Source organism: Heliangelus exortis, chromosome 1, assembly GCF_036169615.1.
Source record: "Heliangelus exortis chromosome 1, bHelExo1.hap1, whole genome shotgun sequence".
Lineage (NCBI taxonomy): Eukaryota > Metazoa > Chordata > Aves > Apodiformes > Trochilidae > Heliangelus > Heliangelus exortis.
In genome coordinates, this window is record NC_092422.1 from 116,476,203 (window position 1) to 116,496,812 (window position 20,610).

At 47.5% G+C, this 20,610-nt stretch overlaps 1 protein-coding gene and 1 long non-coding RNA gene across 2 annotated transcripts in view; both read right to left on the reverse strand.

Moving 5' to 3' along the window:
• Positions 1-9,806: 9,806 nt before the first annotated feature.
• Positions 9,807-18,162, reverse strand: LOC139803845 (uncharacterized). Its single transcript, XR_011729185.1, has 2 exons — positions 14,803-18,162; positions 9,807-14,755 (listed from the first exon to the last, which is right to left on the reverse strand). It is a non-coding gene; the product is annotated as an uncharacterized lncRNA (long non-coding RNA).
• Positions 18,163-18,870: 708 nt separating this feature from the next.
• Positions 18,871-20,610, reverse strand: part of CD58 (CD58 molecule) — a 41,719-nt gene continuing 39,979 nt past the window's right edge. The window contains exon 8 of the mRNA XM_071734351.1: positions 18,871-18,975. Within this exon, the coding sequence (XP_071590452.1) occupies positions 18,899-18,975 (77 nt within the window). The 3' untranslated portion in view covers positions 18,871-18,898. The remainder of the gene's footprint in view (positions 18,976-20,610) is intronic.

Below are 20,610 nucleotides of genomic sequence, written 5' to 3' on the forward strand. Positions count from 1 at the left end.
AGCTTAAACTAGCCTTAGCAGTGGGCCTCTTGCTAGAATAAAAGATGTTGGTGAGGAGAGACCCCTGAAGGTCCACCAGCCTGCTAGAAGCACAGCCACTTTCAAATTATGGTTGTTTTGCTGGTGGCCTTGTTGAGGTCTGAATACTGGCAGGGAGGATGGGAATCCCAGACCTCTGGGCATCCGTGCCGAAGCCCTCTGAGCTCACAGGGTGCCTTGCTAGACTGTCCTTGTGCTGCAGGGCAGCTGAGGCTCCTTTGCTCTCAGGTCTAAGCCGCATCTTGCAGGAACACTTCTTGGGTGCAGTTGCTGCTCAGGACTAGCACCTCACAGACATCTCATTCCAGTCCAGGAGCCTCTCTTGTATTTCACACTGTCACTCACCACCAGTCTTAAGTGCAATCTCCTGAAAGAAAACTACTCTGGAGCAAGCACTGGCTTAGTATGAGAGGAAAGCTTCACCTCAACTGTGGCTGCTTTAACACAGTTAACACTTTAACACAATTAAGCTTTAACACAGGGAGATGTGAGTAGGGCAAGTGGGGTGCACGTGCTTGGGGAAGGCAGCAGGTAACTAGGGCCAGGGTGGTGGTCAAACCAACAACATGTTTTATTTGACCCTAAATGTTGGTCAGTATTTACCAGCTAAATAGTACATAGTAATTGCAGACTAAAATTATTAAATGTCACCATTGGTGACATGGAGTATAAGGTTTGGGCTAAAAACCTTACATGTTTTTAACAACGACTGACCTGAATATGCTACTCGTACCACCTTGGAGAGCTGTTCCTGGGAGGTCATAAAACCTTGAGCTTTGAAGGCAAAATCTTTCCTTCCTTGCTGCCATGGTGCAGAAGTAAAACAGGTATTTGAATCCAAGTTTGTTTCAGCAGATGCTCTGTTCCTCTTGCATTTATGGAGCCAGCACCAGCTGCATGGGACTGTGTGGCTGCTGCCATCTTGTTGAGGCCACTGTGGATTGATTGCCTGGGGTCTGGCCAGAAATTGGTCCCAGTCCGAGCAGCAGGCACAAACCATGAGCTGGGCTTAGGATCATGAAGGTGATGAGCCTGGGCTGTGACACAGGGGAGAGGTCACATCTTGGGGACCCCCTGGGTGCTGTGAAATCCATTTGCAAGAGCAGGCGAGTCAGCAAAGACATCAGTGTGGCCCTGCAGGAGCTGGAGCGTGGTGCTGTGGTTGCTCCATCCTCACTGCTTAGCCCATGGTCATGGCTGCACCAAGCTGCTCTTGGCCTCCACCCCTGCAGCTGGACTGGGTGCACCAGAGGATGCAATGCCTGTTGGCCTTTGCCAGAGCATGGCACAGCCCAGCCTCCCAGCTGCAGGGCATTTCCAGTTCTCCTCATCACCCCTCACAGAGGTGGGCATGTGGGGAGATGGGACTTTGACTCAGTGGCCTGTGATGGAAGGGCTTGTGCTGAGCCACCTCTGGCTTTCTTCAGGAGTGCTGGGGGGGGTACCCAGTCACCACCCTTCCCTGTGCCCCTGATGCCTGCAGGCTGAGGAGTTGCCTGCAAAACCTGGCTCAAGCCTTGCAGCCCACGTGCTTTTTTCTCCCCACAACAGGCAGAGGTGCAGGGCCAGCCACATCTGTGACAGCATCACACTTTGCCTATGCCAGCAGACAGGGAGGTGAAAAAGCCCAACTGGAAATCACCTGAGTTTGCTGCACCAGTGCCAAGCACGGGGGTTTAATCACTGCCCCCTGGGCTTGGCAGCCATGCCAAGCATGAGCAGCAGGCACAAACAGCATGGAGGAAAAGCTGGAGCTGCTTTGTTGCTTGCATGACCTTGGCTTTATCAAGAGGCTCTTTCCCCAGCACAGATGAATCTTTTCATCCACCCTTTTTATGAGAGGCCATGAGCCTGCAGAAGCCCCCCTACCCCTGATGCCCAGGCAGGGCAGCAAAGCCATGGGGGGTTCCCTACAGGGCCTCTCTTCAGCCCCCAGCAAGGAGGGGAGGCAAGGCTGAGTCGTGGGCTCCAGGGCGGCCGGGGTGGCTGAGGACGAGCTGGCACAAGGATGGTTTTGAATAACAGGAAGGTCGTGTCTGCTGTGATTAAACAGTGATGGACCTTGAGTGTCTGTCACCAGGCGGCTGGGCGTCATCACACCTCAAGTGTTGTTTTGCCTGTGGTTTTGTTGCCTTGCTGGGGAAAGTGCATGTAAGTGGCCTTGAAGGAAGTCTGGTTTTGGGTTGTTGTTTTGGGTTTTTTTTCTGCCTCTTTTCTTGTAATTTATGGACTCTAAATAAAGTTCTGTGCTCCCTTTTGTTTCCCACACAGGACCTGAGAGTTTCCTGAGACCCTCTATGTGTTGTCTCCTCTGAGAGACTTGTGGGATAATCCAAAAGGGTTCACACCTATCCTCAACTTTTCAAGCACAAAAGCACAAACATCATTCTGGCAAGCCGTGATCTCAAGAGGTCCAAAGTGGTGGAACAGTCCCGTGGCTATGCCATAGCCCCTCATGAAAAGCACTTTATGCTTGGGTCTGGCAGGAGGGGCAGTATGTATAGAAGCTTGCCCTTAGTTCAGTGGGCTCTTGCCACATGCCTGAGCTCACCCTCCTGACTCTTTTTTCCACCCACAGAGGTCAGGATGTATTCTGGTGGCAACAGCATCTACTTTAACCTAAAAGTGACAGGACTTTGCATGAGATGCTGGTGACTCACCCCCTCCTGGCCAGCAAAGGCACCTGAAATAGCAACACTGCCTGAGCAGATGGGCACAGAAGGGCTCCCAGAAAAGTTCAAAGGGTTCAGAGGGACAGCAGTGGCATGTGCCTGACCCACACATCTCCTTTGCTTGAGGTGGGGCCCCAAGGCAGAAGCGTGAGGGCAGAGCATGGGGCCAGATGGGTGCCCACCAGGGTTTGGGAGCCTCAGGAGACCCCTACAGAGCAGTTACCTCACTTCATGCCAGGCTATTGCTGAGGAGCTGGGCTTTTTGGGTTTTGGTTTTTTTCCCCTTGTAATCCTTTGTTTTCATGAGGCCCACCAATTAGTAATAAGAAAGGCACTAGTCCCTCCAGGGGACCTGCTCCTCAGCACCATTTCACAAGGGATAAAGCACTTTCCTGGCAGCAGGAAGCTCTGAACCCTTCCACAGCAGTCGCTCTCCCCTGACTCTGGCCTAAAAACAAGAGAAGGACAAAAAATACCCCCCTTCAACCTACTAGGCCTCTGAACTCCCTGATTAGCTGAAACACAAAGCAGATTAACCCCAATTAGGTAGAAATGTATAAACAAATATATTCAGTAGAGCCTTTTGGAGAGGCTTTCCCAGGAGGCTGGCTTTGAACACACCTCTCAGGGACCTCCCATAGCTCCCACTTGCAGCTCCCAAACATAAACCATGCTTGGGGCCCCTTCTGAGCTCTCCCATTGTTCCCTGCTGCAGGCTTGCTCACACCCTACCTGCACCCACTTCAGATGTTCCTGTGTTCCTCTCCTCTCCTCTCCTCTCCTCTTCTCTCCTCTCCTCTCCTCCATGAGCCTCCTTTTTCCAATCCCCCTTACTCCACATGCCACCCCAAGAGACTCTGGACCACTGAGCTTTGCTGATGAAAAGTATGGCAGAGGGTCTGTACTTAGGGAAAGCTTTACTCCCCATAGAAAGGGATAGAAATCCCTCTCATCACACCCTTCTCCCATGATATCATCTGTCTTTCAGGGCTTCCCAAACTCTGTAACATCATCACTTGCGCAAACCTTTGAGCCCTCTGACTCTTCAGAAGGCTGGAAAGCAAATACGACCAGTTTGCCCAGTTCTGGTAATAGCAGCAATGGGACTTTGAATTTCTATGCTTCCTTTCACTTTAAAAGGCCAAAAATTCCCTGCATGTTACAGAGAAACATCTCTCTGCCTCCAGGAGGCTTGTGCTGCTGTCAGGCAAACAGCCAGATCAAACAGCCCAGAGGGGAGATCTGATCAGGAGGTAGGTGCCCAAAAAACTCCTCAGTGAAATGCCACCGGAATGTTCCTACTAAAGCTGGAAAAAAGCTGTGCTCCCTAATGAGAACAGGACTCCTGTCCCTGTGCCTGGGAAAGCTGGTATCACCCCCCAGAAGTTTGCCCTGCCAGCACCTGCCATGTCCAGTGTGCTTCTCAGAAAGTCAGAGAGTGATGGATAGTTTGAAAACCATCAGCTGTGAGAAATGGGGAGCCTCTCCATAGGCAGAGCAGCTCAGCTCCTCCCCATACTGCTGATGAGACGAGGTTGAACTGCCAACAGAAAAAAATTCACACTATTTTTTTAATGTTAAAGGGCAAAAAAAGAGAAAGAGATTCTTGACAGCACGCCACATGCATGGACTGGGACCCACAGCTGACTGGAATCAGGGTTAAAAATAGACATCAACACTAAGGGGCTATGAGCAGCCTTCAGCAAGTGAGTCCCAAGGTGAATTATGAAATCTAATGTGCTTTTTCTCCCTAACAAATGTGGTGTCTATTGACACATATTTACCTTGGTCTTCATACCTGCTGGATGGAAGATACTACTCTTAGCTTTCACAGCTAAACAGTTCTGAGCCCAATGGACAGACAGCCAAGAAGTCAACAGAAGCACTGTTAAGGAGGATGCAGCTCCACATGACTTCTCCTCAGCAACAGCACTGGCCAAAGGACCTCCTTGTTAAGGATCTTTAGACAAACTGACTCAGTTAAGCTGGCTTGCCATTTAGTGAACCTACCTTTTGAATAACCTGAAACCTTCCATTTGTACAAGATCTACCTGTGTCCAGCCATGCGTATCTTTGGTGATATGGCTTAGGTGTGTTAGGATCTGATCACTAACATCCAACTGATGCCCACCTGCACTACTTATCCCTATAAACCTGACTTGGCTGAGGCTCAGCAGCAGGGCTGCATTTCTGTCAAATGAGCCAGAGCGCTGCATGGCTCTTGTGATGGGTTTATTCCCATATGCAGAAGGATGAGCAATACTTGATTAAAAAACAAAACAAAAAAACAACCAAAAAAACCAGCAGCACAGGAATAAAGTCTGGCTGTGCAACAGTTGTTTCAAAAAAATCACAAAAGATTTTGAACCAACAAGTTTATACTTATCTGCCCTGTGTATGGCATGGCTGGGGTATGTTCAATTCTGATGTCAGGAGCCCTACAGTCAGGTTGACCACACTGTTAAGCTACAGCCTGAAATGGCTGGGAAGAATCTCCCAGGCCCTTGGTGCTGCCCAACACCAAAAGCTGGGCCTATGGACAGAGGAAAAGGAAAAGAGGCTTAGCAGGCAGCTGGATTTTCTTTTCCCCACTTAGGCTCTTTTCCACCGTTGTTTTCAGTTCTGACTACAGCTAAGCATGCAGGCACATTTTTCCTGTTCTTTTTTTTTTTTTTTTCTTGTAAAAAAAGACTTTTTAAAAACGAATCAGTGCAATTTGGGGAACGTTTTCTCCAGCCTTCTCTTTCTTCACACATGCTCATCCACTTCTCTCCTTTGCCAGTTTATTTTGTAAGATGAGAATCATCCCCAGAGAGAATAAAGTATAAAGTAAGAGGGTTTTGCCTTGGAGAGAAGAATATTTCCAAGTGACCTTCTTTCTCCTCTTCGTTGAAAAATGGTCATCTTGGATCAATTTCTCCCAAAGCAACAGATACCACTTGCAGAGCAAAATCTTCTCATTACTGCAGACGAGGAGTCAAGAATGGCTCAGCTGCACTGTTGGAGTCCAGGGCAAGCTTGTGGAAAAAAATGTGACTACCTGGAAATACAAGGGTATGATTGGAAAGAAAACTTAATACTGGGATGAGTACCCTCAGTATCTGCTAGAGATCTATTTTGGTCACAGAGAGAGCACTCAAGGCAGGAGCTTCACTACCTCCTCTGGAAGTACACAGACAGCTACAGCTTGTGTGAGCCTTCCTCCTTTTCATTCTGGATTTCTGTGAATTTTTGTAATCAGTTGTCTGAGCTCATCAACATCTTTAACCCCCATGCGTCATTACGCATCAGGGAACTTCCCCTGGTGTCAGCAGGCTCCCTTTTCACACCCTCATAACATAGCTGGTTTCATTTTATGAATGGGGTTGTGCGAAAAACCCAGATTACTGCCAAATTTGGAAGAAGCACTAAGCATCTCTTCGTCCTCTCTGTGCCTTGTCCCCAGGTCAGCCCCTCATATGAAGCTCTCCACTCACACTGCTGCATCCACTTGGTGGTTTGGAGCCAACACACATGAACACCCAAAACATGCATGTGACATGTAGCAACCATGGCATAAGAGGACTTTTCTGTTCATATTATACTTAAAGATTGCCCCTATCTATGCTCACATCGACGGAATATTAACACCCAAACACTCAGGCAAGACGTAGTTGTTTAAATACACACCCACAGATGTCTTACAGCTACAGCTGTATAAATATAGCTACAAAAATACTCTCTTGCCTGATCACCTGTCAGGCTTGAATAGGCTTGTCCCACTGTCTAGTGAGAGCACAGCAAGGCTATTGCTCCCAGGCTATAAGTGGGGCTTGATATCCAGCAGTTCAGCATCCCAGCAGTGCCCTGCAGTGAGCTGGCTCTGGATCATCCAGCATCATCCTAGGAAGGGTGCAGAAGCTCCCAGAGACAGGGCTTGCACTCTGCTCAGAAACACAGAGAGAGGTCAAGACTTCAAGGACATTGAGTTGCCAGCAGCCCTGGGCTGCAGCTTTGGATGTGCCTTGTGGTGCTATAACTGTCGTGGCACATAAGGGATGGGGGGAGGCAAAGCTGCCAGGTTTGCGAAAGGCACCCTGCTAGAGTCAAACTCGAGGAAGGAAGGAGTATGGAAAAGCCTTTGCTATCACAGCTTCACTCATATCAAGCTGTGACCAGCCAAAGGGAGGTTCATCCCTCTCTGAATTTCCAGCTGACATCTGTGATCCAACCCTAACAAGTCCCACCTTGCTGAGGGATGAAAGTGTCCTCAGATGCCATGTCCTGTGTTACTGTTAGACAAACAGCTCTTCACACATCCATGGGATGAGTTTCTGTCCTCATTGAGTAAGGTGGGGACACAACCCTCCAGTCCTGCAGAGGTGAGTGCACAGTGTGACCCTGCTCAGCCCACTGGTTCCCCTTCAAGCTGTTCCTCTTTCTGTTACTTGTCCCTGACAGCCCCTAGGACATCTCCAGTGCGTGCTGGACACCTGTGGCATAGGCTGAGGATGTTCAGACACCCCCCAGCTCTTATTCTGCTTCTTGCCAAAAAAGTGATAAAGGGAAATTTTTTTGTTTTCTGTCACTGTAAAGCACTTGGGATCTGTCATATTTTGCTATAAACGGCAATTTTTTCCTGCTCTATGGGGAAAACTATGTTACCCTTGCCCTAGGAGCGCAGAGCTAGCCAAATTAAAGGTATTCCTCTGTATTTGCATCATTCCCAGCTCCCTGAAGTTCCCATCACCACTCAAGGCTGCACCTTAGGGAGCACAGGTTAGGGGTGAGATGAAGGAGGAGAGGTTCTTAGAGAAGACCAAATCTCAAAACATCGTTTTTGCACTCATTATGGAGCAGTAAAGAAGGCAGGCAGGACAATTAGAGATAAGGGCAAGCAACACTCTGTTCCCAGCCTGATGTCCTGCCTGCTGGTAAAAGTGGGTGTGCAGCCCAATGCATTCTTGACATTTTGTTCTCCCAACTGATGCCAGCTCAGTTCTTATCAGATATCTCCATGGCCAATGATTTTTCACAGTGGATAACACCACTGAACTGCATAGGAAAAAGCCATAAACCTCTGTCCTAGGCAGCTAAGCAGAACGTTCCTTTCCTGGCCTTCATATGGGGGTATTTGTGGCTTTACCTTTTCCACTTTTCTACAGTTAACCTCTTTCCTGACCTGTGTATTTATGGCTCTGACCCACCCAGTTTGCATGAAAGTGAGGAACCTCAGGCCAATTCCTCCTCCTCCTCACTCTTCCACAAACAACCCAGACTAAATTCCACTTTGCTTTAAAATCCATCACACTCTTTGGTCATTCCCTGCTGGTCAAACTAACCTTAAATTGCCCAGGCTCAGAGTGGGGCAGGAAGGCACAACCAGAGCAGGGCTGCTATCAGAGTCTGGTAGGGAAAAGCATGTCCCCCACAGCAGCGGGGACAGGTTGTGCTCCAGACACCTGATTCTCAGTGGTAGGAGAACACCCTTGTCCACCCTCCCTGCTGAGGAAAGTCATCCCCATACTCAAGGATGCTCACAACTTTATTGTTTCTGTGAGGACAATGTGTACATGGTCTCAGTGGTGCCAGCTAAGGTGGAAGTGCACCAGATGCCCACCACCATTTCAGGCCAAACACAAGGATCACCTTGCAAAGGAGCAACCTCTGACAGGAATCTGACCTTGCACATGCTGGCCTGACTTCCCAGCAGAAGTGGCACCTGAACTTCCCTCCTGAGCAGATTTTTGCTGAATCTCAGACATGCTTTTGCTGCTGTTCCTCCCTTATGCTGAATGACATGAAACTGGGCTTTTTGTGTCACATGCAGTGCAAGAGAGACACCCTCCTTGTTCTGCTCCGTGTCCAACTCTCTGCTAAAGAAATATTTGGGCAGCTCAGTTATGTGTGCTGAAGCCAAGGGAGCTGGGGATGCAATCCAACTGCTTCCATTTAAATTCCGTGCACCAGGATAAGAAAGCTTTCAAGTAAGAGATCACACCCCGGAGATAACAGTGACAAAAGCACACCCTTGCCTAGGGTAAAGTGTGATGGTGCTGCTAAGGCAAACAAGGTGATGCTCTGCCCTCTCCTCATGCCTACAGTAGCCTCAGGCCCTTTCAGGACTCCCTGGGATGGGTTCTCTCACAGATGAGGCAACAAGAAGCATATTAATTTTGGCCAGGCAAAGCTGGCTTCAAGTTACCCTGGGCTGCTCTGCCCTCAGCTATGCTGTCCAGAGGCTCCCGTTTTGCAGCACCCTCAACCCAGGGCACTGAGCATGTCCCTCCCTGAGGCTGCTCAGGGCCTCAGGTTTCTTCAAGACACTTGTCCTGTGTGGCACAACTCTCACTGTAGTTTGCCTCAACTACCAGAGCTAGTCTGGCAGATACAGTGCCCACTCCTTCATCCTCTTTTTCAGATCAAAATATGAGAACAACAGCAGAGTTCATTAGTGTAGGGCATCACTACAAACAGCCAGGACAACCCACTGGGAAGCACTGCCTGAGAGCTGCTGCAGCAGCATCCACTGCTGTTGTTCAGACTTGGAGGTTTCATCCAGGACATTAGCAATTGCCACCAGAAGCAGGGGATCAGGAATCTTGTTCTGCTGTAGGACTATCCTGCCCCTTTATTTCAGATCCTGGGAGGTGTTTGTTGTTTCACCTTCCTTGTCTCTTTTTACTGCTTCAAATGCCCTGCATCTCAGGCAGCCAGGTACTTCTCTTCAGTTTTCTGTTGAAGGTGATGTCAGTAGGAAGAAACACCCTTTTAGGTGTTCTATTGTAACATATATAGAGAATAATATATGTAAAAAATATATACACTGTATGTGTGTTGCCTGTGTGTATATATCCATACTTACACAAACATACAAATGTATACACAGACACATATATATCTTTGTGTCTGCATTTACACACACTGTGCTTGCACATTAGTAGTACGTTTCTTGGTCTGCAGCACGTTGCAATGGAAGTGTTTTTGAAACTGTTATAGGAGGTAATCACAAAATCATAGACTGGTTTGAGTTGAAAGAGGCCTCAAAGATCAACTAGTTCCAATTCTCCTGACATAGGCAGGACACCGTGGGTCCTCCATGAGATGAACTCCATGGCAAGTTTCTGAGATAATTTGTTCCCTTCTATTGTGCTTTTTCAAAATGAGCAGCATTATTTTCTATTTTGTCCATTTCTCCATAATATTGACAATGATAGGCATCAGCAGCCAGCAGTCTGAATCTCTTCCATGCAGACTGCTCTGCCACAGACCCACTGAACTGTATAGCCAGTCTCACCTATTATCACATTTCAGCATCAAGTATCAGCTACATTCAGTCATGTTCATGTTTTTGTGGTTTGCACAGGTTGCTTAGGGCCCACACATCTATGTGCAGTCATTGGCCCACTTTGCTCTGCAGGTCCTAAGGCTCTTTTTTGCATTGCTGTGAATTCCCAGCTCTACAAAGAGTTTCAGGGCCATAGCCACCCACCCATAGCCATGCTTTTGGAGGGGATGCACTGTGTTGCTTGGCACAGCCAGGGTTAGTTCTGGCTCTCTAGCAGTCTTTCTTGTTTTTGGTTCTATCCACAGGCTGGTCTCCCCTAAGGGAGCTGGCTATGCTCTTCTTTTCCTTTCTCCTCCCCTAAAACTACCAAACCTACCGAGCACATTGGAGCCAGGCAGTGTAAGAACTAGAACTATTTCTAGAGGCCTTTTTATTTCCTCACACTTTGTGCAGGCACAGAGTGAAACAGTCTTTGACCTTCCCCTGCTGCTTCCCACGGAGCTTTCAGTGTTCCATTCTTCTGCTCTGGTGTTTTCTTTGTATGTCTGGCACTGGGCGATTATCAGATTTCTCAGTAACTCAGGTGTAAATCTGCCTGCCTGTGGTACATAAGGACATGCCTTTCTATTTATTACATGCAAACTGCCCATTCTGTGTCCCAAGAAATGCTTCCCAGCACCTATAGCTGATGGAAACCCTCCAATACAAACACCTAGAAGCCACACCTGGTCCTACCAATACACAGCTCCTTGCAATAACAGGGCTAGATCTGTCAGGTGAGATCCTGGTGGACTAAATCACATCCCCACAACTCTTCCTTACCTGAGCAGAACAAAGTTTTTTTTCCTGGCTTAGGTCTGGACACTAGTTTACCCTTGAATACGTGGACAAGATCCATCAGGGAGATCCTCGAGACGTTTCCCAGTTCAACCTGAACACATTCCAGCTGGTCCCTCTATCTCTGGCCAATCTCTAGCACTTCAGATAGCTAGCCAGAGCTGTCCTGATTTTACAGGAATATGTAGCAATGGGAAGCAGTTAAACGAGTGGCTTGCAGACAGAGACAAAATCTAGCCAGACTGCATGCCTTCCTCCTGACCATGCAGACAGTCAACACATCTGTGACAGAGAAGGAAACTTGAGTGTTCTTCCTGCTTGGGTCACAGCTTAATAGAAAATTTAAGCCATAACTCAGCAGTTCCTTCTGGGCCCCAAATGTACTCTGCTACAGGTGCCACAGGGTGCAAGAACACCAGCAGTCAGACAACTCTATGACCTGTCCCCTCTCTCCCTCTCCCCACCATATGCGTGGGGCCCTGCAAGTGCCTGGTGGGAGCTGCATGATCAGGACTGACTTTTTCAGCATATGAGGAAGGCACCCTCCCACCAAGGGCAGATGAGTGGCAAGGGCAGGGACACCTCACTTGGGCTAGATGCTGCACAAGGAGCTCCTGGCTGGCTCTTGTTCCAGGAGTTTTCTAACAACAGCACAAAAGCCTTCACCCAGCAGCCAAACTGCATTTCTCAGGACCCATTCAATGTCCATTATCCAATGTCACAGCCTTGCTTCCTTGCTTGTATTCCCTGCCTGCAGACCAGCTTCCAGCAGAGACTGGCTGTGGCCTCTCTCCCAGTTCCAGGAGAAACTTACAGGATGACTCTGGTCCAGCATTCTACCCAAGACCCCAGCAAAGGTGCCCCAAGTAGCACAAAGCACCATCCAGCTGGGTGGACATGATGCTGGTGGTGCACACCGATGTTGATTTCAATGGTTAACAATGTTTGCTTCACTGAGGGCTGTTTTGGCAAAAACATTTGATCTCCCTAGCAATGTCAATGCACAGCTGCTTCATTCAAAATAGGAGGCTAATGGAAGGAAGAGGAGTGAAAGTGTGCACATGTTTGTGATGCTTGTGCTAGAGAGGAGGAGGGAGAGGAAATGAGTCTTAGTGCAAAATAGAGGAAGTGGGAGAAAAACAACTCAAAACAAACGCTGCATCCATTGAACAGGGCTTGAATTGGTATCTTGGCTGCTGTTTGACTAACTTATGGTATCACTAAATCCCATTCTCTTCGCAGGGAAAGAAACCCTGCAACTGTGCATTGTCAGCGTGACGGAAGAAACAGCGGCAGCTGATGCTGGTTGGGTCAGTATTACTCTGGGTCTCACAGAATGGCCTTTGTTCCTGGAGTGGTGACAAAGGGCTCCCTTCTTTACCTCCCCGGAGGCCTGCTGGAACAGTGCATGTTTAAGACTATCAGCTATGGGTGGCAGGCCTTGGCCAGCTCCCCACAGGACATCCACCACTCCTGCCCCCCAAGAGGTGCTCCTCTCATGGACCAGAGTCCTCGTGGGAGGCATAGGCTCATCTCATCACTGCTTGGTGGAGATGCCTGCTCCTTGGAGTCTGTTAGTACTAAGCATGAGCACAGGCAGATCACAAGCCCTGAGCTGATAGGTCCTCAGGATATGACCAGGAGAGTGCATGGTGCTTCTATCTCTTTCTGGCTCGTTTCTCTAGTTTACCCCTCTACAATCCTGCCTCTCCTGGCAGATGAGGCAGGGGAAAGGGAGGCTGTAATGATGAGTTTTAGCTGCAGTTCATCAGGGTGACTTCTTCCAGAAGCTTTTGTCAGTGCCTGATAAGGGGCAGTAACTGCTGCTGGTGTTATCCCAGCCTGTGGTGCGTGCTTTTCCAAGAAGAGACAGAGAGCTGTGCCCAGCATCTGGCATAGGTACAGAGTCTGCAGTGGGTTGTGGGAGGTGGCAGAGCTCTTCCAGAGAAGAGACTCAGATGGAAGACACATTTGCCACTTTTAGCCATACTCTGACTGGTAGTCCCTCTGCTACCACACTGTTAGGCAGTGAAGGTCTCCCCTCCTGGCATCTGCGCATTTCAAATCCAGAATACACACAGTAGGGAAATCCCTGAATACCTTAGAGTGCACCTGCAAGGCCATGGTCCTGGCATGATCCTAGTATTCCCAGTCTGCACACTCCGCACAGCTGTTGTGTGAGCTATCAGAGTAGCAGGATTATTCCAGCCACATTTCCAGCATAAGGATTTCATTTTCATTACATTTCTCAGGGTACATTTGTCTTCACAGAGACACAAGGAGACACAAAATAGATGCCATGCACTAATGCACACAGGTCCTGGACATATTCAGAATCATATACACAGAGACCCAGTTGCAAAATACAGATCTTGCATGGACAAGCAGAACAGTACATGGAGATAATGACAGAGAGACAGGTATCTTGTAGTGCTCTGCAAGAAATGCTAAGAGTCACTGTTCCCTAAGGGAAACTGACGAAAACATCATAATGCATTAGATCTGAAGTTGATGTTTCAGAGTCTCCCTTGGGAAACAATTTTTTAACCCCTGAAAGCAGCAAACAACAGTATATGGAGAAGAAAACATAGTTGCCACAGCCACCCTTATTATTCTGACGTGTGAAAAGATCTCAGCAGCAACACCACATGCTGGCCACCATGTCAGGTCACACCAATGGGAGATGTCTGCTGTCTAGAGATCCCAAATCTATCTTTTATAGTTATATCTACAGGCCACGTTTGTACAAGGTAGTGCAACTACAAGGAGTAGCCTTCTTTGAACAAAAGATGAATGTTTCTGAAGGGAAGTCAAAGAGGGGTACCTGACTGCATCAAAACAAGGGCCTCATGACTAATGTTCTCCTCCTCTCTACTTCCACTTCCTTGGGAGCTACTCTTACTCTTTTGGGCTATGTCTGATGCCAGGCAGCACAACTCAATGGAGCCTGGCAGGCAAAATGTGTCTTTATTTACCTTACTCGTGTATTGTCCAGAGTCCCACAAGGAACTGAGAAAACCTATCTGCTTTTATCAGAGAGTGCACAATGGTAAAGGTTGTGCCAAATGCACCCATTTTGGAAGGTCAGCAAAGAAGTTTCTTCTTTATGTTAATAGCAGGCACCCATGCATCCAGATCCGTAGAGCAAAGAGACCTGAGACCATGCTTCACAGCTCATGTGAAGCTGTGCAAAAACACGTGCCCTTGAGCCCATGACATCAGGGGGGCATCATGGCATCTTCTGCAGCAGGAATTATGAGTTACCTACAGCATGGCCTAGCTGTTTCCCACAACAGAGCAGAGGGAAAGGCTCAAGCTTACTTAAGAGTGGTCAAGGGAGAAAGAATGTTTGCCTCCAGAGATGGTTTTTATGGCAGACATCTGAAAATATTTTACATGTGGCTAGAAGAAAGCCTCTATGTTACTGTGGTTAAAATGACCTCTTAGTATCTAGCCTCTATTTTAAGTAGGTGATGCATATATGTTCTCATGCCAGTACTCTTCAGTCTTTTGGCTGAAATAGCAGTTCTTTATCACTGGGATTTACCCATCTGATGTATTAATAGGCAGCAATCATATCCCCTCTTAACATTCCTTTTGCTATGCTAAAAAAAGCAAAGGCTGTCTACACTCCTACCATCATCTCTCTCCTCTTCCCCAGATCACCCTAGTGCCACTCTTTGCACTTGTTACAACTCCCTCTCTCCTTTCCCAGATTTCTGGAAGGAACTTTTCTCTTCCTCAGCACTGGCAATGCCTCCTTGTTTTGTCTCTTCAGCTAACATTTACATTCTTTCTCCAGGGTCATCAGTGAAGATAAAAAAATTAACTGCCAAAACCAGTCCCTAAGGAATTTCATTAGCAATTGCCCACTACTTTACATTTAAGGATTTCTTCATTAAGCAATTCATTACCCAGTTTTCCGTTCAAGTGTGAATCCCTGCTCTGCCCTGCTTTCACACCTTCCCAACCTCTTCCCGGGAAAACTAGATACATTTTATATGCACGTAACTGATGTTTAAAAAATTATTGTTCCATCCTCCAAGCATAAAATAAATAAAAAATACCATACCTTTCATACAGATATGATGAATTTTGTCCCATTGCCTTTGTACTTCAATAACTTTAATTATTCCTACTTTGATTTAGGATAAAAAGAGAAGTTGTTCTAAGCCCTTGGGTCTGTAAGTAACCACATTCCTCTTCTGTTCCTTGAGTAAATCTAGTTAAAATTGTTGGTACTATATAACCATGTCATCCCCATCCACCCTTTAGTTGAACAGGTCAATTGAGCACATACGCTATTGGATTTACTACTTGATGTGTCTCCAGGATCCTTCTGTATGGAATAAACCTTGTGAGGTTTGCCCTGACCTCTGAGATTGCTTTGATTTCCAGACCCTTTTAGCTATCAGCTTGTAATCCCCTTGCTGTACACCATCTTTCCTGCAAAATAAGGTAAAATCTTTGGTTTCTGAGGCATGCCCTGATCTCAGCTGCACTGTGCAAGCATCTGATATCTTGCCTTGTTCTTTTTACCTTTACAAAGAACTTCTTTCAGCAACTCTACCACTCTGCCATGTCTATCTCACCTTGATTTCTGCCAACTGACATGTCCTTTTCTCTAAAATCTGTAACATCTGCAAGATAGATTTCTTGGCTGCCCACTCCCATCTTTCACTGTGGAGCCACATTTTCTATATGCTTTCCCTTCACCCTCTTGTTCAGGAAAGCAAGTTAGCTTTTCCTATACTGAGTATGAATTCCTTCCACATACAAACACTTGAGACTTTTTAACTCAAACTGCTTCATCACTTTGGTCCCATGGTTTCTCTGACTATCCCTGTTGTGAGACAAAAAAATCTTAGCAGTGGCCCCATTATATTTACTCTTCCATTTAATATAAACAGAATCAGTCTCTGCACAGTCAAGGTCAAAAGTTATCTTCTGCCACATTGTTCTGTAGTGTCTCACTGGTTACCAAGGTCAAACACAACAGCAGCTCTGATTAGTTTGCTGCCTCTTTAGTGAAGAAATATGGCAGCCAGTGCATCCAGAAATACCTGGGCCCATCCTATGCTACTTGCAATTTTTCTCCACATAACAAGTTAAAACCTGTAGCAAGGACAATCCCTAGTACCATGTATCTTTCTAAAAAACTTCAAAGACCTTCATTCATATCCTGATGCAGCCCTGGATAGCTGCAGCAGAATTATAGCTGTCTTTTCTTATTGTGCTTTGAACCCAAGCAGATTCTGTTTTATCACCTCCACCACTGCTTGTTTCTTTGCACTCAACAGTAACACACACACATTATCGCCACACACTCCATTTCCCTTTGCTCTTCTGAGCCTCACAAATCTTTCATTTGCAGTGGCCCAGCCCTGCCAGCTGTCCAGCCTGCCTCCAGAAGTCCTGGCATACACAGCTGCATACTCTAGTTCTGCACATTGCTCTTGAGCTCCTTGTCTTGGCATCCAGGCATTTCTATTGTTTCTCCCAGGTTCCCATCGATACTGGTTATATAATCTTGAACGGAGTATCAGTTTCCTGCTCAAATTAGCCCTACACTCCTGCTCCTGTGCATACCTTTAGTCATTGCTGTATCTTAATATCTATGCTCTTCCATCAACTAGACATCAAAAGCCAGCATGCAAACTACACTAGTCCTAGCTAAAAGCTCACAAAATCCCAAGTCCTTCTCCCCATATCTCCCCAGTCTAGAGCCTGACTTGGTTGTCTTGCTCCCAGTAGACTGCTTTTCCTCCACATGCATACTAAAGCTGCCAAGGAGAGCCCAATTTCTGTGGATGCCTTCAAAGAGACAACACGTTGCTGGCTGCAGTTCACAAGGTATTTGTAATGCCTGGACCATGGATTTAACTTTCTTTTCATGTTTTGCTGAGGTACGTAAAGTGCCTTGAGCGGTCTCTGCCGTCGTCCTTCTTCCATTTCAGTGGAAACCCAGCTCCCTTATTTATCTCAACATGAAGGGAATCACTGGATTATTCTCTCCTCCCATCAGGTTCCTTTTCAGTTCCAGATCCCCTTTATAACATGGTGATGATTTGTCTTAAAGTGTCCCCACTCACACAGACCTGTCTTTCCTAGTGCTCCTGGGGGTCTCCAGCTTTATTTTGTCCCCTGCCCTTTGCAGTTCCTTCTGCAGCCTCTCCTCCTTTGCAGGTTCCTGGAATCATGCTTCCCCGGCCTCTGACTTTGAGCTATTCCCATCTCCTCTTTTCATTCTATGCTGGGTTTAGATTTTCTTTTCTGTGTGTTGCTTGTCTTCCCCATTACCCGTTCACAAGCTTTTTCTTGTACTTCAGATGATGTAGTAGCAGAGAAGGACTTGATAACGTGCATGATATGCTCTATTCTGATGTTTGCTCAGAAGGTACAATAAGTCTCTATAAAAGTATGGTAAGGTCTCTGCACAGAAAACCTGAACTCTCAAAAAAGGCTGTGAAATTTCATCAGCACAGAAGCTGTCATCCAAGTTTAGTCTTACCCAGGTCCCAGCTATGAAGTGACTTGACGATTTAAAGCAGCAAGGATGGGCTGCAGCAGCACAAGGCTGGAACATACAACAGCTTTTACCTCAAGACAGCATTTCCGACTGTGAGACTGAGCTGAGAATGTCATTCCCCCAGGAGGTAGGCCAGCTATTGCTACTTGCACCATCCATCACAGTGACAGACTGAGGAGAAGTAACCCACTTGTTGTTATTGACAGCAGACAGCTATAGACACCGCTGCCACCTGCCTCTTGGCACTGAGAGCTGTCAAGGGGTTAAGTGAATTGGGTGTTGTGACTCTGTTGTAGGTATCTCCACCTGACTGTGCTGCCCAGACTCCCTGGTCCTGGGCAGTTAACTCAGGCAGTGACAGAAAGAACAGACACATCTTCAGCACTCCAGGACACGTGTTCTACCTCCCACTGCTCTCTGCTAACACCGGAACCACAGTCCATCCCACAGCTCTCCTGCCTCTTTCACTTGGGCGCCTCAATGTTCAGCAGAGCGTGCCAGGGTAGCATTGCTCAGGCGGAGCACTTGTGTTTCTTCCATTCAGTTTCCATCCTAGATAGGGTTGTGTTGTCCAGAAAGAGTGAGGTGGAGCTCCCACTTGCTAGGCTGAGAAGCAAATTGCCACAGCACAGCAAAGAACACCCTGGGACCGTCCGTCTCCCCATGCCTCCCCGCCGGCCTTGCTCAAGGTCACGCCATGTGGCAGCAACAAGAACAGAGCTCACGAATCCCATCTCCTCATCCTGCTTGTTCCAGGGCCAGGCCCTGCTGGGAAAAAGCCATTATCTGTCCAAGTGCAGCAGCAATGCCCGGGTCTTGTGGTGGAGCTCAAGAACAGGTTAACACTCATGCTGAAGCTCCTGCGCACACACAATAGGCAGCAAGAAGTGCCAGCTCCGGAGGCTCTGGGGGCTCTGGAGGTCTGGGGACACGTTGTGCTGGAAACACTGGGGCCCCATCCAGCTGTACCAGCACTCCCTCGCCCGTGGGACTGCGAGTTCCTCCCCAGGAAAGCAGCAGCGCCAAGCTGACTGCGCTCCAGCCCCGGCAGGAAAACGCCAATTTAGGGACAATGCCCAGATGGGGTGATTAAGCAGCCTGCTCAGCAATGTGCTGGCCAACACGTGAGCTGTGTGTTCTCACACCTGCACGCCGAGCTGTTCTTTGTGCTTTTTCCTTGCAAAGGTCTGCACGCCAGGGATGCTTACCCCCAGAGAGGCATGGGAGTAGCGAGGCATTTTCCCTCCACCTGCCAGGCAGCTTCATCTCCACCCCAGAGGTGTCCCCCAGGAGACTGGGGGAGTGTTTACCTTCACTGAGATAGCTGACACAGCCCTCATAGTTTAGGCCCTCTGGAACTTGAAGGATATGGACACCCAGCCACACACTTCTTTGACTATGGTGGAAACAGTCAGGCTACTGACAGCTAATGAGAAATGAGTCTGGACAATTAATCAATACACAATCTCCTCCTCTAGTTATATTGATGTAACATGAGCTCCATCCCCCAGGAAGGCCAAAGGCCATTGAGCAAAGCCATTTACAAGCATTTATTTATATCCTTGGTGGTTCAATAATTTTAGTCTTGCCTGATAGCATCAGGTTGCCCAGGGCTAGGCAGCATCTTCCAGCTGGAGGCAAAAAAAAAGAACAGGTATTACTTAAGAGAAAAAGATCCTTTGAATGGAAAAGGATATTTTAAAGGCAAGTACATTCCTTTTCTCTATTTTTTTAAAATCATACAAAGGTGTGCACAAAGAATTTCTGAAATATTCTATGCGAATGGTTAAAAAAGAGAGTAATTTTATAAGAGGAATACCAAAACAAATAGTGAGAAGGTTATCAGGCACTTATTACTCTCAGGTGCATTAGAATACCCTGCTCTAGAAGTCTACCATGAAGCGATAAAAGAGAATTTGTCCTTCACTCATTCATCCTAAAGCCAAGCCTTTCCTCCAGCAGGCACAAACTGCTTTTTAAGAAACCTGGCCCTGTAGGTAAGGTGAGTTCATGCTTGTGTAATTAAAGCCTATGTTGAAACACATACACAAGGGACAAAGATGATGTCATGGCACAGCTGTTTCTGCAACACAGCTGGTTTCTTGGCTCCCTGATAGAAATCCTGCTCTTGCTGAGCTGCAGCGATGCGGGTGGTAAAACTGTCACTTGGTAGCTGCAGATTGTCCCCACTGGGTGTGTGAGGTGCCTCCCTGCAAAAACCAGCAGACTCCTTCCTTTGCACCCTGGGCCAGGCTATGTAACCTGCTGAGAAAGGAACTGGTGCTTGCAAAGAAGCTGTTTACTTACATAGTTGCCTGGTGGGACTTGTTTGCAGAGTACTACTGAGAACCACCAAATCTGCTTGTATAGCTCTGGAGACAGCTCAAATCCTCTGTTCCCAGACCAGTGATTAATGCTGTATGGAGAAAAGTTAGGACTGAGGATAAAACCCAGCTTTCAAAACAAGGGCCTCTGATCACACACTGAACAAACACTTCCCCTTGCCTGTGTCAGCTAGTTCGATTCCCAATAAAAGAGCAGATTGGTTTGGAAACCCCAGCCCCACCGGTGAATTGCCCTCTCACTAGCCAGAAAAAGCTGTCTCAAGTACTATGTCCTTGCTGTCTGTAAGGCCACAGAGAAGGAAGGGTTCATGGAGACCTTACAGCAGCTCTCCTGTACCTGAGGGGGGACTACAGGAAAGCTGGGGAGTGACTTTTGACAAGGGCATCTAGAGATAGGACAAGGGGTAATGGCTTTAAACAAGGAGAGCTTCAGGTTACACACTATGAAGAATTTCTCTAGTGTGAGGGTGGTGAGACACTGGCACAGGTCGCCCAGGGAGGTTGTGGCTGTCCCTCCCTGGAAGTGTTCAAGGTCAGGTTGGATGGGGCTGTGAGCAACCTGGTCTGGTGGGATGTGTCCCTGCCCATGACAGGGGTGGGTGGAACTAGGTGGTCTTTAAGATCCCTTCCAGTGCAAACCATTGTATGATTCTATGTTCTCTGGACACAAAAGACTTCATTGCATTGGCTCCACACAGACGGGGTCTGTGGCAATGACACACAGAGCACTGTGATAGCAACAGCCCAAGACATGGTGTCCAGATAGGATAAAACTCCATGAGACCTGACAGGAGTCCTTTTTTCCCTCTCTCCTCTGTCCCCCACGCACTGAGTATATGGAAAGTGGTGGGTTATTATTAGCAGTTCTTCAGGTGTGGCTTTGTTCTACAAGTACAGAAAATACATGCAAATGCAGATATA